The sequence below is a fragment of the Micromys minutus genome (genome assembly GCF_963924665.1).
Source record: "Micromys minutus genome assembly, chromosome: 2".
Taxonomy (NCBI): domain Eukaryota; kingdom Metazoa; phylum Chordata; class Mammalia; order Rodentia; family Muridae; genus Micromys; species Micromys minutus.
The window spans coordinates 21,147,842-21,162,294 of NC_137971.1; the positions used below are offsets into that span (position 1 = coordinate 21,147,842).

At 36.3% G+C, this 14,453-nt stretch overlaps 1 protein-coding gene across 1 annotated transcript in view; it reads right to left on the reverse strand.

The window, feature by feature from the left end:
- Positions 1-637: 637 nt before the first annotated feature.
- Positions 638-14,453, reverse strand: part of LOC308417019 (cytochrome P450 2C29-like) — a gene marked incomplete at both ends in the record, with an annotated part of 43,794 nt that continues 29,978 nt past the window's right edge. Inside the window, 2 exons of the mRNA XM_080912104.1 lie at positions 638-819; positions 1,847-1,988. Coding sequence (XP_080768230.1) covers positions 638-819; positions 1,847-1,988 — 324 coding nt within the window. The remainder of the gene's footprint in view (positions 820-1,846; positions 1,989-14,453) is intronic.

Here is a 14,453-nt window from a genome sequence, read left to right on the forward strand (position 1 = left end):
CTTGTCTGGATGTTGAACAAGCAACAGGGCTCTCTTGTTGTTATGCCCTTCAATGTTTGTATAAAAAGTACACAATATCATGCTTGGTCATAAAAACAGACACACTCAAAAACAGACATACAGAAACACACACACACACACACACACACACACACACACACACACAGTTTTTCTTCTTTGCAAGAAATCACTTTAGCAAACAATATGTATCCCTAGCAATTTCTCTTTCATTTTTATGCTTCTTTTTTATCGGCCCACAAAGTTGTATTGAAATACTATTTTCTTACCTAAATTGTAAGCAAATCAGAGTACAGGTACCCAAGTCAATTATAATTATTATTGAAAATATGCAAGATATAAAAATGACTAGGAATTTTTTGTGATAATTATAATTTAAGTTGAAATTTTTTTTAAATTAAAAATTGATAAACATAAGCACAAGGAATCATGCATCTGTTAAATCAAAGAGAAAATAAAAGTGTATTTGTGCTACAACTCTAGAAATTTCATGTACTTGCTGGATCTTGAGAAAAGAGGGTTATCTGCGGCAGGATAGAGGATATAGGGAAGGAGGTGAATCAAGATGAGAAGGAAATTGCGGAGAGCAACATCACAGTGTCCAGAAAGCCTGATATCTTTAAAAAGGAATAAAGCAGAGCTGGTAAGTAGGCGGGACAGAGGCAAATCCATTCACCACTGGGGTTGTATCAATATCTCTTGGGTGAACAAGTAATTTCAGTTTAAAGTTCTGTAATATGGTTGTCAGGAATAGAAACAACTCCATGCGGGCCAAGCCCTCTCCAGCACAAATCCGTTTTCCTAGGGGGAAAAAAAACAGTCAAAGAAGATTACTATCTTTTATTCTTAAATGTACTTTTAACTGACACAAGAATTGATGAAGGCATTATAAGTCTTTGTATGTGTGGTGAGACAAGTGACTAGCAAAAAGGACTACTAGACTGTCAAACATATAACAAATTTGTTTTCTAGATAACATATAATCTTGAGAATTACATTGTTCAATAATATCTTTTAGCAAGGTGTGGTTGTTCACACTTATAATCAAACTTTATGGGAGACTCAAGAAGAATGATTCTGAGTTTACTATCAAAATCAAATCCAAGGAAAGAAGCTACAAATTCAAAAGCAGTTCATATGCCACATATTAATATTTAAAATCCATTATTTTTGGCTTGACTGTAAAAGAAGAGGTCTCTCAGTGATCACTGAAGACATTCTGGCACAAATACAACATCTTCATCGTTTCATGATGATCTTTTATTTTTTCAGTATTAAAAACACATAGAAATGTCCTGATCAAATGTGTCCCCTTTGATATGTATGCTATTCTTGTGATTCTCTGTTATCTATGAAATGAAGTGATTGTAAATTCAATTATTAGAATGATAATATATTTTCCTGTTGTAAATATTAAGGTTGCAGCAAGAAATTTGCTAATTTCTTCTCATTGACCCAGAAAATGTGAGAATTACTCATTACCCTGTCCAGCGGCATCTTAAAAAGTACTGTTCATTCTTGTGATTGACAAGGGTACTTTAGGCTCTCTGCTGATGATTTTCTATATTTTTGAGACTTAGTATTGTCCTAACTGAGGATGAAGGTGAGTGTCACAGCAAAAGAAACATGGATTTAAATTCTGATGCATTCATTTCTACGGTGACAGAGTAAAGTGTAAATGAAGTTTGCATTCTAGGAAGAACACTGAGAAGTGGATAGGCATGCTGCTGATTGGGCATAAACTGCAACTCTACCCACAATTCAGAGCCACTGTTAAGTCTCCACAGATTTTCATGTCGCTGAAACCATGGAAATGAGTTTCTATTACCTGTTGAGAAAGGCATGAAGTAGTCACTTTTCTTAAAGTTTCCATTGGCATCTAGAAAGTGTCCAGGGTCAAACGTCTCTGGGTTGGGGAACTCCTTACTGTCATGCAGCACTGATGTCAGTGATGTTATTACCGTTGTTCCCTGGGAAAACACACAAAAGTAAAACAAGTTATAAAAAACCATAGGGCTGAAGTATGCAGGAACATACCTTAATTCAACTTCTGCTCCACAGAAGTGGCTAAATACAAAGAACAGCAGTGACATTTAGATGCTCACAGTAGGGACAGGCACAATAAGTCTGAGGCCAGTCACATTGTTGTGGCCAGATGGCCTTCCAGTGACATTTCACATGAGCGGTAGAAATAAAATTTCTGAGTCCCTTTTCTGTTATCTATAGATTAGAATCTTGCTTCTCTTTTACTTCTAATATTTTATTGGATATTCTCTGCATTTATTTTTCAGATGTTAATCCTTTTCCACAATTCTGTTTCCATTCTCACTCCCACTGTCTCTATGAAGGTGCTCCCTCTTCAAACTACTGTATCCCACCTCAGATCCTTGGTGTTCTCTAAACTGGGACAATGAGCTTTCACCAGAACAGAAGCCTCTTCTTCTATTGATGTCCGAAAATGCTATCCTCTGCTGCATATGCATTTGGGACCATGTGTCTCTCCATGTGTACTCATTGGATGGTATTTTAGTCCCTGGTACTGTGGTGGGTTTGATTAGTTGAAAACTTGTTCTTCCTATGGGACTTCAGAACTTTTCACCTCCTTCAGTCCTTTCTGTGCCTCTTTCTTTGGGGTCCTTGTGTTCAGTCTGATGGTTACCTGCTAGCATTCTCCTCTGTATCTGTATGGCTCTGCCAGAGCCCTGAAAAAAAGATTCCATTCTGGTTCTTGCAAGTAGAACTCATTGGCATCACCAATAGTGCTTGGGTTTACTGCATGCACAAGGAGTGTATCTAGAGGTGAGGCAGTCTCTGGATGATCTTTTCTCCTATCCCAGCACCTCTGTTTGTCCCTTTATTTCCTGCAATGAAGGTTTTCTTCTTTCTTCTAAGAAATACTGAGACATACACATTTTAGCCTTCCTTTTTTTGAGCTTCATAAGTTATGTGAATGGTTTCTTGGGTTTCTGATCATTAGGTACTAGTATCAGTTTATAAGTGAGTACATACCATGAGTGTTTTATTGTGACTGGGTTACTTCACTCATGATGGTAGATTCAATTTCCATCCATTTGCCTAGAAATTTCATGAAGTTATTGTTTTTAATAGCCGAGTAGTGCTCAGTTGTGTATATATACTACAATTTGTTTATCCATTTCTCTTTTGAAAGACATCTGAATTTTTGTAACTACTGTATATTATTAAAAAGGCTCCATTGAACATGGTGGAGCATGTATCCTTGGTAGATTTTGGAGCTTCTTTTGAGTATATTCCCAGGAGAAGTATAGCTGGGTCCTGAGGTGGTACTATGTCCAATTTCTCAAAAACCACCAGATTTATTTATAAAGTTGTTATACCAGTATACAATCCCACAAACAGTGCAGGAGTGTTCCTGTTACTCCACACCCTTGAAGCATCTGCTGTTCATCTGAGTTTTTGATCTTATTTATTCTGACTGGTATGAGATGAAATCTTAGCAATGTTTTAATTGCCATTGCCCTGGTGACTAGAGATGTTAGACATTTTTAGAAACCTCTCAACCTTTCAATATTTCTAAGTTCAGAATTTTTTGTTTAGATCTGTACCCCACATTTACATTGGATTATTTGATTGTCTAGAGTCTAACTTCTTGAGCTTTTTCTTTATATTGGATACTATCCCTCTATCAGATGTAGGTTTTGTCAAATTTTTTTTCTAAATCTGTTGATAGCTGTTTTGTCTTTTGACAGTGTCCTTTGCCTTATAGAAGCTTAGCAATATCATGAGATCCCACTCATCCATTTTTCATATTAGAGCGTAATTCATTGGTGTTCGGTTCAGGACATTTTGCCCTGTGTCTATATGTTTTAACCTCTTCTCAACTTTCTGTTTAATTAGTTTCAGTGTACCTCGTTTTACATGGAGGTATTTGATCCACATGTACATGAGATTTGTACAAGGAGATAAGAATGGGTAAATTTGCATTCTTCTCCATGCTAACTGGACCTTTAACCAGCAGTCATTTGAACCAGCACCTTTTTATAGAGGCTGTCCTTTTTTCATTGATTGGTTTTAGCTCCTTTGTCAAGAATCAAGTGACCAAAGTGTGTGAGTTTATTTCTGGGTCTTTAATACTATTCCATTGATCGACCTGCCTGTATCTGTACCAATACCATGTAGTTTTTATCTCAATTGATCTTTAATAAAGCTTGAAGTCAGGGATGGTGATTTCCTCAGGATTTATTTATTTTCAAGTATACATCTTTATATCCTGGGTTTTATATTATTCCAAATAAACTTGCAAATTGCTATTTCTAACTCTATGAAGGATTGGGTTGGAATTTTGATAGGTTTTGCATTGAATTTTTAAATTGCCTTCGAAAAGATGGCCATTTTTACTAGGATGATCCTCCTAATCCATGAGCATGAGAGATCTTTCTTCTTTTTGAGATCTTTATCAATTTCCTTCTTCAGAAACTTGAAGTTCCTATCATACAGATCCTTCACTTGTGTGGTTATGGTCACTCCATGGTATTTTATACTCTTTGTGACTATTGGAAACTGAGATAATTATCTAGGTTTTTTTCTCAGCCTATTTGATTAGAGGAAGGCTACTTAATTATTCCAATTAATTTTATATACAGCCACATCGCTGAAGTTGTTTTCAGCTGAAAAAGTTCCATTGTAGACTTTTGGGAGTTCTTTAAGTATACTGTCCTATCATCTGTACAAAGTGATATTTTAATTTCTTCCTTTCAAATTTGTATTTCTCTGACCACTTTTTGCTGTCTGGATGCTCTGATTAGTATTTTCAGTACTTTATTGAATAGGTAGGGTAAGAGTGGGTAGCCTTGTCTAGTCATTGATTTTAGTAGAATTGCTTTAAATTTCTCATCATTTATTTTGATACTGGCTACTGTTTTTCTGGATATTGTTTTTACTATGTTTAAGTATGAGCCTTGAATTAATGATCGTTTCAAGACTTTTAACATAAAGGGGTGTAAAATTGTTTCAAATGCTTTTTCACCATCTAGAGAAAGAGTTATGGGTTTTTTTCTTTGAGTTTTTTCTTTATAATAGTGGATTAAATTGATAGATTTTCATGTATTTATTCATCCTTTCATAACTGGCATATACTCTACTAGAACATGGGTGAATGATTATTTTGATGTGTTCTTGTATTCAGACTGCAATATTTTTTTCCATTTACAAATGTATTTGAAAAAAAAAGAGGAATACATGTATGGATTTTTAAAGGTATTTTGGCATATCACTACATGAGTGTTTTTGACAGTATTTAATTCTTTTAGAAGATTGATAGGATGCATTGAAATCCCACTAGTTACCATAAGCATAAAGTACATGTAGGACAGAATGTAACATGTAAAGGATTTTATCTGCTGTCATATGAATTTTTCATCATGGCCAATCTTACTGGTGAGGTGGAATCTCTGTGTTGTTTTGATTTACATTTCCCTGATGGTTAATGATATCAAGAAATTTCTTAGATGCTTCTCAGCCATTCAATATTCCTCAATTGAGAACTTTTTGTTTAGCTCTGTACCCCATGTTTAATAGGGTGTTTGGTTCTCTGGTATCTAACATTTTAGTTCTTTGTATACCTTGAATATTCGGCATTTCACATGTGCGGTTGTTTAAGATCTTTTCCCACTCTGTTGGTTGCCGTTTTGTTTTCTTGACAGTGTCCTTAGGCTTACAGAAACTTTGCAATATCATTAAGTCCCACTTGTCAATATTTGACTTTAGAGCATGAGCCATTGATATTCTGTTTAGGAATTTTTCTCCTGTGCCTAAATGTTCTATGGTTTTGTGAACACTTCTCCACTGTTGGTGGGGTTGTAAACTGGTACAACCACTCTTGAAATATATCTGGTGATTCCTCAGAAAATTGGACATAATACTACCTGAATACCTAGTTATTCCACTTCTGGGCATTTGCCCCATAAAAGCTCCAACATACTACAAAGACACATGCACGACAATGTTCATAGCTGCTCTATTTATAATAGCCAGAAGCTGGAAAGTACCCAGATGTCCTTCAGTAGATGAATGAATACAAAAATTGTGGTACATTTACACAATGGAATACTATTCCTCTACCAGAAACAATGACTTTACGAAATTCTTTAGGAAATGGATGCATCTAGAGAATATCATCCTGAGTGAGATAACCAAGTCACAAAATAATATAGACACAATATGCAGTCACTGATAATTGGATACTAACCCCAGAAAGCTCTGAACACCAAAGAAACATCTCACAGACAATATGAAGTTCAAGAAAAGAAAAAGAAAAGAAAAGAAAAGATAAGACCATTATGCTTTGTCCTTACACCCCAATAAAACTTTGACTGATTCCATGTTACATCCTGTTTTACAAGTACTTTACGCTCATTGTAACAAGTAAGACCTTAATGCACACTACCAAACTTAAAAAACAAAGCACTGATAAAAAATGCATTCATGCCCTTTTATGCAAGAATGCTTAAAATTTGTACATTTATCTTTGTTTCTTTCTTTTATTTATTTTTTAAAGGACTTTATTTTGCAAAACAAAGATAAATGTACAGATTTTATACATTTTTTTGCTTAAAATTATACATTTTGGTCAGTACTGTTTTTTCAGACATTAAAATAAATTTTACATAAAACCATGTGAATATATTTTTTAGTCAGTACTTGATTTTTTTCAAGGGCTTGACAGTATGCTTTGTTTCTTAACCAAGTTCTTAAGAAAATGGTTGCATCTAGAGAATATCATCCTGAGTGAGATAACCCAGTCAAAAAAGAACAGACATAATATGCAGTCACTGATAGTGGGTTGCTAACCCCAGAAGCTTGGACTGCCCCAGAAATAACTAACAATCTGTGTGAAGATCAAGAAAAAAAAACATTAGGCTCAATTCTTAGACACTAAGAAAACGTTTAATAATTTCGGGTTACATCCCGTTTTGCATGTACTTTTTGCTCACTGTAACTAGTAAGATCTGAATGCAGAATACCAAACCTTAAAAAAATGCTTAAAATTAGTACATTTATCTTCGTTTTTTTAAATAAAGTTCTTCAATAAAAAAATAATTTTGAATTATTAATGCCAAAATGTCCTTAAATATATGTACATATATTTCTGTTTCTTAAAATAAATTTTTAAGGAGAAAAGAAAAAAAGGAATTTTATTGAATAGTTTTGCTTCAAAGTTCATGAGGGAAATTAGTCTAAAGTTCTTCTCATTTGTAAAGTCTTTGTGTACTTTAGGGAATGAACTAAATTGTGGCTTTGAAAAATGTGTTGGGTAGTAGTTCTTCTATTTTCTGGAATATTGTGGAGTGTATTGGTATTAGGACTTCTATGAAATTCTGATAGAGATCGACACTATAAATATTAGGTCTTGGGCTTTTTTGTAGTTGGGAGGCTTTTCATGACTGTTTTTATTTTCAAAGGGGTTTGGTGCCATGTAGATAGTTAACCTTATATAGATTTAATTTTGGTACCTGTAATTTGTCTAGAAAATTGTCTATTTCCTTTATATTTTTTTGGTTCTGTTGAGTATATCATTTTGTAGTAGGATCTGGTGATTTCTTAAATTTCCTTAGATTCTGTTGTTGTATCTTTCCTTCCATTCCTAATACTGTTAATGGAGATACTCTTTCTGTGCCCTCTATTTAATATGGCTAAGGAATTATTGATCTTTTTGGTTTTCTCAAAGAACCAGCTCTCGGTTTTGTTGATTCTTTGCATAGTTCTTTTTGTTTCTGTTTGGTTGATATCACCTATTGGTTTGATTATTTCCTTCCATTTAGTCTTTTTGGGTATATTTGATACTTTATTGATACTTTTTTTAAAAAAGCTATCAGGTGTGCTGGCAAACAGTTAGTGTGTGCTCTCTCCAATTTCTTTTAGGGGGTTCTCAGAGACTTTACTTTATGTCTTAGCACTGCTTTCATGGTATCCCATTACTTTGGGAATTTGTGACTTTATTTTAATTAATTTCTAAAAAGTCTTTTATTTCTTTCTTTATTTCTTCCTTGACCAAGCTATCAATGAGTAGAGCATTGCTAAGCTTCCATGTGTATGTGAGCTTTTTGTTGTTTTGCTGTTGTTGAAGACCAATATTAGTACATGGTGATCTGATAGGATGCATGAGATTATTTTTATATTCTTGTATCTTTTAATGCCTCTTTTGTAACTGACTATATGGTCATTTTTGGGGGTGCTATGAGAAGATAAGACAAAGGTATATTATTTTGTTTTAGAATGAAATGTTTTATAGACGTTTGTTAAATCCATTTGATTCATAACTTCTGTGAGTTTCACTGTGTCTCTGTTAAGTTTCTTCTTCCATGACCTGTCCATTGATGAGAGTGGGACGTTGAGTTCCCCCACTATTATTTTGTGTGGTGCAATATATTCTTTGAGCTTTAGTAGCATTTCTTTTTTTTAAGGCTCTGACATGTTATTTTATTTACACATAGCATTTAAAAACATTAAAGAATGTGTCATTACAAAGTAGGATGTGTTAATGGTAGATGGCACCATGAACTCTTGAGTTCACATACCACTCTTTGAGACTACTGGAAACCCAGCTCAGTCATCAGCATTCTTTTTTTTTTTTTAAACCAAGAGAATATTTTTTTTTTAGTCAGTACTTGATTTTTTTCAAGGGCCCGACAGTACGCATTGAAAACCCAATAGTTATAATAAGCGTAAAGTACATGCAAAACAAAACGAAACATGGAAACAGTCAGTCTTCTTGTTTGTAAATATATGTATATTTTTTTTTGTTTTCTTTATTTCTTGGACTTCATAGAATCTGTGAGTTGTTTCTGGGGGAGTGCAAGCCTCTGGGGTTAGCATCCCACTATCAGTGACTGCATATTATGTCTGTTCTTTTGTGACTGGGTTATCTCACTCAGGATGATATTCTCTAGATGCAGCCATTTTCTTAAGAATTTGGTTAAGTCATTGTTTCTGGTGGCTGAGTAGTATTCCATTGTGTATATGTACCACAATTTTTGTATCCATTCATCTTCTGAAAGGACATCTAGGTTCCTTCCAGCTTCTGGCTATTATAAATAGAGCTGCTATGAACATTGTGGTGCATATATCTTTGTTGTGTATTAAAGTGTCTCTGGAGTATATGCCCAGAAGTGGAATAGCTGGGTCTTCAGGTAGTACTATATCCAATTTTCTGAGGTATCGACAGACAGATTTCCAGAGTGGTTGTATTAGCTTGAAACCCCACCAACAGTGGAGAAGTGTTCCTCTTTCTCCTCAGGCTCGCCAGCATCTGCTGTCATCTGAGTTTTGGATCTTGGCCAATCTGACTGGTGTGAGGTGGAATTTCAGGGTTGTTTTGATTTGCATTTCCCTGATGGCTAAGAATGTCGAGCACTTCCTCAGAAGTTTCTCGGCCATTCGGTGTTCCTCAACTGAAAACGTTTTGTTTAGCTCTGTACCCCATTTTTTAATAGGGTTATTTGATTCTCTGGTGTCTAGCTTTTTGAGTTCCTTGTACACCTTGGATATTAGGCCTCTATCTGATGTGGTGTTGGTAAAGATCTTTTCCCATTCTGTTGGTTGCCGTTTTGTTTTCTTGACGATGTCTTTAGCCTTACAGAAACTTTGCAATCTCATTAAGTCCCATTTGTTAATCTTTGACCTTAGAGCTTAGGCCATTGGTGTTTTGTTCAGGAAATTTTCTCCTGTACCTATGTGTTCTAAAGTTTTCCCTACTTTCTCATCTAATAGTTTCAGTGTATCTGGTTTAATGTGGAGATCTTTAATCCACTTACACTTGAGCTTTGTACAAGGAGATAAGAACGGGTCTATTTTCATTCTTTTGCATGTTGAGTGCCAGTTGGACCAGCACCATTTGTTGAATAGGCTGTCCTTTTTCCATTGAATGTTTACTGCTCCTTTGTCAAAAATCAGGTGGCCATATACATGAGGGCTCATTTCTGGATCTTCTATTCTATTCAATTGATCCACATGCCTATTTCTGTACCAGTACTATGCAGTTTTCAGCATAATTGCCTTGTAATATAGCTTGAGGTCAGGGATAGTGATTCCCGCAGATTTTTTTTGTTTTTGAGGATGGATTTCGCTATTCTAGGTCTTTTGTTATTCCATATGAAATTGCACATTGATCTTTCCAATTCCATGAAGAACTGGGTTGGAATTTTGATGGGGATTGCATTGAATCTGTAGATTGCTTTTGGTAGGATGTCCATTTTTGAGATGTTGATTTTTCCAATCAATGAGCATGAGAGATCTTTCCATTTTCTGAGATCCTCCTCAATTTCTTTCTTTAGACGTTTGAAGTTCTTGTCATACAGGTCCTTCACTTGCTTAGTTAGAGTCACACCAAGGTATTTCATAGATTTTGTAATGATTGTGAAGGGTACGTTTTCCATAATTTCTTTCTCCACATGTTTGTCCTTTGAGTACAGGAAGGGTACTGATTTGTTTGAGTTAATTTTGTATCCTGCCACTTTGCTGAACTTGTTCATCAGCTGTAGGAGTTCTCTGGTGGAATTTTTGGGTCACTCAAGTACACTATCATGTCATCGGCAAAGAGTGATGTTTTTATCTCTTCCTTTCCGATTTGTATCCCCTTGATCTCCTTTTGCTGTCTAATTGCTCCAGCCAGGACTTCCAGTACTATGTTGAATAGGTAGAGGGAGAGTGGGCAGCCTTGTCAAGTCCCTGATTTTAGTTGAATTGCTTCAAGTTTCTCGCCATTAAGTTTGATGTTGGCTGTTGGTTTGCTGTATATTGCTTTTATTATGTTTATGTATGGGCCTTGGATTCCTGTTCTTGCCAGGCTTTTAACATGAAGGGATGTTGGATTTTGTCAAATGCTTTCTCAGCGTCTAGTGAGATGATCATGTGATTTTGGTCTTTGAGTTTGTTTATATGGTGGATTACATTGATGGATTTCCTTATATTAAATCATCCGTGCATCCCAGGGATGAAGCCTACTTGGTCATGATGAATGATCGTTTTGATGTGTTCTTGGATTCTGTTTGCAAGGATTTTGTTGAATATTTTTGCATCAATGTTCATATGTGAGATTGGTCTGAAGTTCTCTTTCCTTGTAGGGTCTTTGTGTGGTTTAGGTACGAGGGTTATTGTAGCTTCAAAAAATGAGTTGGGTAATATTCCATCTGATTCTATCTTTTGGAATAGTTTGGCGAGTATTGGTGTTATATCCTCAATAAAAGTCTGATAAAATTCTGCACTGAAACTGTCTGGACCTGGGCTTTTTTTGGTTAAGAGGCTTTTGATGACTTTTTCTATTTCTTTAGGTGTTATAGGGTTATTTAGATGGTTTACTTGGTCCTGGTTTAACTTTGGGACCTTATATCTGTCTAAAAATTCATCCATTTCCTCCAGATTTTCGAATTTTGTGGAGTATAAGTTTTTGTAGTAGCATCTAATGATTTCTTGAATTTCCTCAGTTTCAGTTGTTATGTCCTTAATTTTCTCTCTGATTTTGTTAATTTGGATACTCTCTCTTTTCCCTCTAGCTAGTCTGGCTAGGGGTTTACCAATCTTGTTGACTTTCTCAAAGAACCAACTCTTGGTTTTGTTGATTTTTTTCAATGGTTCTTTTTGTTTCTATTAGGTCTATTTCTGCCCTAATTTTGATTATTTCTTGCCGTCTACTCCTTTTGGGTATATCTGCTTCCTTTTGTTCTAGGGCTTTTAGCTGTGCTGTGAGATTGCTGATGTGAGCTCTCTCCAGTTTCTTTTTGGAAGCACTTAGGGCTATGAGTTTTCCTCTCAATACTGCTTTCATTGCATCCCATAGCTTTGGGTATGCTGTGTTTTCGTTTTCGTTGAATTCTAGAAAATCCTTAATTTCTTTCTTTATTTCTTCTTTGACCCTGCTATTCTTTAACAGAGCATTGTTTAGTTTCCATGTGTATGTGGGCTTTTTGTTGTCTTTGTTGTTGTTAAAGACCAGCCGTAGACCATGGTGATCTGAGAGGATGCATGGGAGTATTTCAATCTTCTTATATCGATGGAGGCTCATACTGTGTCCAATTATGTGGTCAATTTTCGAGAAGGTGCCATCGGGTGGTGAGAAGAAGGGGTATTCTTTTACTTTGGGATAGTATGTTCTGTATATATTTATTAATTCTAGTTGGTTCAAAGTCTCTGCTAGTTTTGCAGTGTCTTTGTTCAGTTTCTGTTTCCCTAATCTGTCCATTGGTGAGAGTGGGGTATTTAAGTCTCCCACTATTATTGTGTTGGGTGAAATGTATTTTTTGAGCTTTAGTATAGTTTCTTTTATGAATGTGGGTGATTTTTTATTTGGATTATATATGTTAAGGATTGAGAGCTCCTCCTGACAAATTTCCCCGGTAATGAGTAAAAAGTGTCCTTCCTTATCTTTTTTGATAACTTTTGGTTGGAAATTTACTTTATTCGATATTAGAATATCCACTCCAGCTTGCTTCTTGGAGCTGTTTGCTTGGAAGTTTTTTTCCCACCCTTTTACTCTGAGATAGTGTCTGTCTTTGTCTCTGAGATGAGTTTCCTGTATGCTGCAAAAGGCTGGATTTTGTTTATGTATCCAGTCTGATAGTCAATGTTTCTTTATTGGGGAGTTGAGACCATTTATGTTAATAGATATCAAGGAATAGTTGTTTCTGTTTCCTGTCATTATTGCTTTTTTGGGTTGAGTTGTGTCTGTGTTTTTTTTTTTCTTCTTTTAGTTTTCTTGTTTAGGAGTTTTCTTGTTCTTACTAGGCTGTGTTATCCCTCATTGTATTGGGTTTGCCACCTATAATTCGTTGTAGTGCTGGGTTTGTGGTCAGATATTGTGTGAATTTTGATTTGTCTTGAAATATCTTTGTCTCTCCATCGATGGTGATTGATAGTTTTGCTGGGTATAGCAGCTTGGGCTGGCACTTGTACTCTCTTAAGGAGTGCATGATGTCTGTCCAGACTCTTCTAGCTTTCATAGTCTCTGTTGAGAAATCGGGTGTGAGTCTGATTGGTCTGCCTTTATATGTTACTTGATCTTTTTCCCTTACTGCTTTTAGTATTCTTCCTTTACTTTGGGCGCTTGATGTTTTTACTATTATGTGTCGGGAGGTATTTCTTTTCTGGTCCAACCTATTTGGAGTTCTGAAGGATTCTTTTATGCTCATGGTCATCTCATTCTTGAGGGTAGGTAAGTTTTCTTCTATGATTGTTTTGAAGATATTTACTGTGCCTCTTAGTTGATACTCTTCTCCCTCTTCTATTCCTATTATCCTTAGGTTCGGTCTTCTCTTTGTGTCTTGGATTTCCTGGATATTTTAGGTTAGGAGCTTTTTGTTTTTTGCATCTTCTCTGGCTGTTTTGTCTATGTTTGCAATATTGTCTTCTGCCTCCTAGATTCTCTCTTTGATCTCTTGTAATCTATTGGAAATGCTTGCTTTTGTGACTCCTGATTTCTTTTTTTGGTGTTCTGACTCTAGGGTTATCTCTTTTAGTGTTTTCTTTACTTTGCCACCTCTGTTTTAATTTCCCTCTTCCATTCCTTTATTTCTTTGGTTCTGTTTCCCTCTAGTTCTTTGAGTTCTTTGAGTGTTTTTCTTGTTTCTTCTTTAAAAGCTTCTGAATCTTTTTGCTTTTCCTCTCTTTCTTGTTTAATTAACTCTATCAGCATCTTGAGGCATTATTTCAGGTCTGTGTCTTCTTTTTCTGGAGTGTTTGGAGTTCCGATGTTTGCTGTTATGGGAGAGCTGGGCTCTGGTGTTGCTAGATTGTCTTGGTTCCCTTGGGACATACTCTTTCTCTTTCCTCTTGCCATTTTGTTGTCAGTGATATGTTCTTACCTTTCCCTTGTATCTGGTATATATCCCTGGTTCTCCACTGGTTGACGTTTCAGATGGGTCAAGCCCAGTTTTATGCCTCAGAGTCGTCGGGTGTGAGCAGAAGTTCCAACGTTCTGTTTCTGTTTGCTGGATCAGGCACAGTTGCTCAGCCTCTATGAGCCGCCGTTCCACCTGGCAGGTAGGCCAGGCTCTGCTCTGCGTCCGGAAGTCGCCTCCGAGTGGAAACAGAAGTTCTAATTTTCTGTTCCCAATCGCAGTGGCTCAGCCTCTATGAGCCGCCATTCTGCCTGGCACGTAGGGCAAGCTCCGCTCTGCGTCCAGAAGTCGCCTCTGGGTGGAAACAGAAGTTCTGATTTTCTGTTCCCAATTGCAGTTGCTCAGCCTCTATGAGCCGCTGTTCCGCCTGGCAGGTAGGCCAGGCTCCGCTCTGAGTCTGGAAGTTGCCTCTGAGTGGAAACAGAAGTTCTAATTTTCTGTTCCCAATCGCAGTTGCTCAGCCTCTATGAGCCTCCGTTCCGCCTGGCAGGTAGGCCAGGCTCCGCTCTGCGTCCAGAAGTCGCCTCTGGGTGGAAACAGAAGTTCTAATTTTCTGTTCCCAATCGC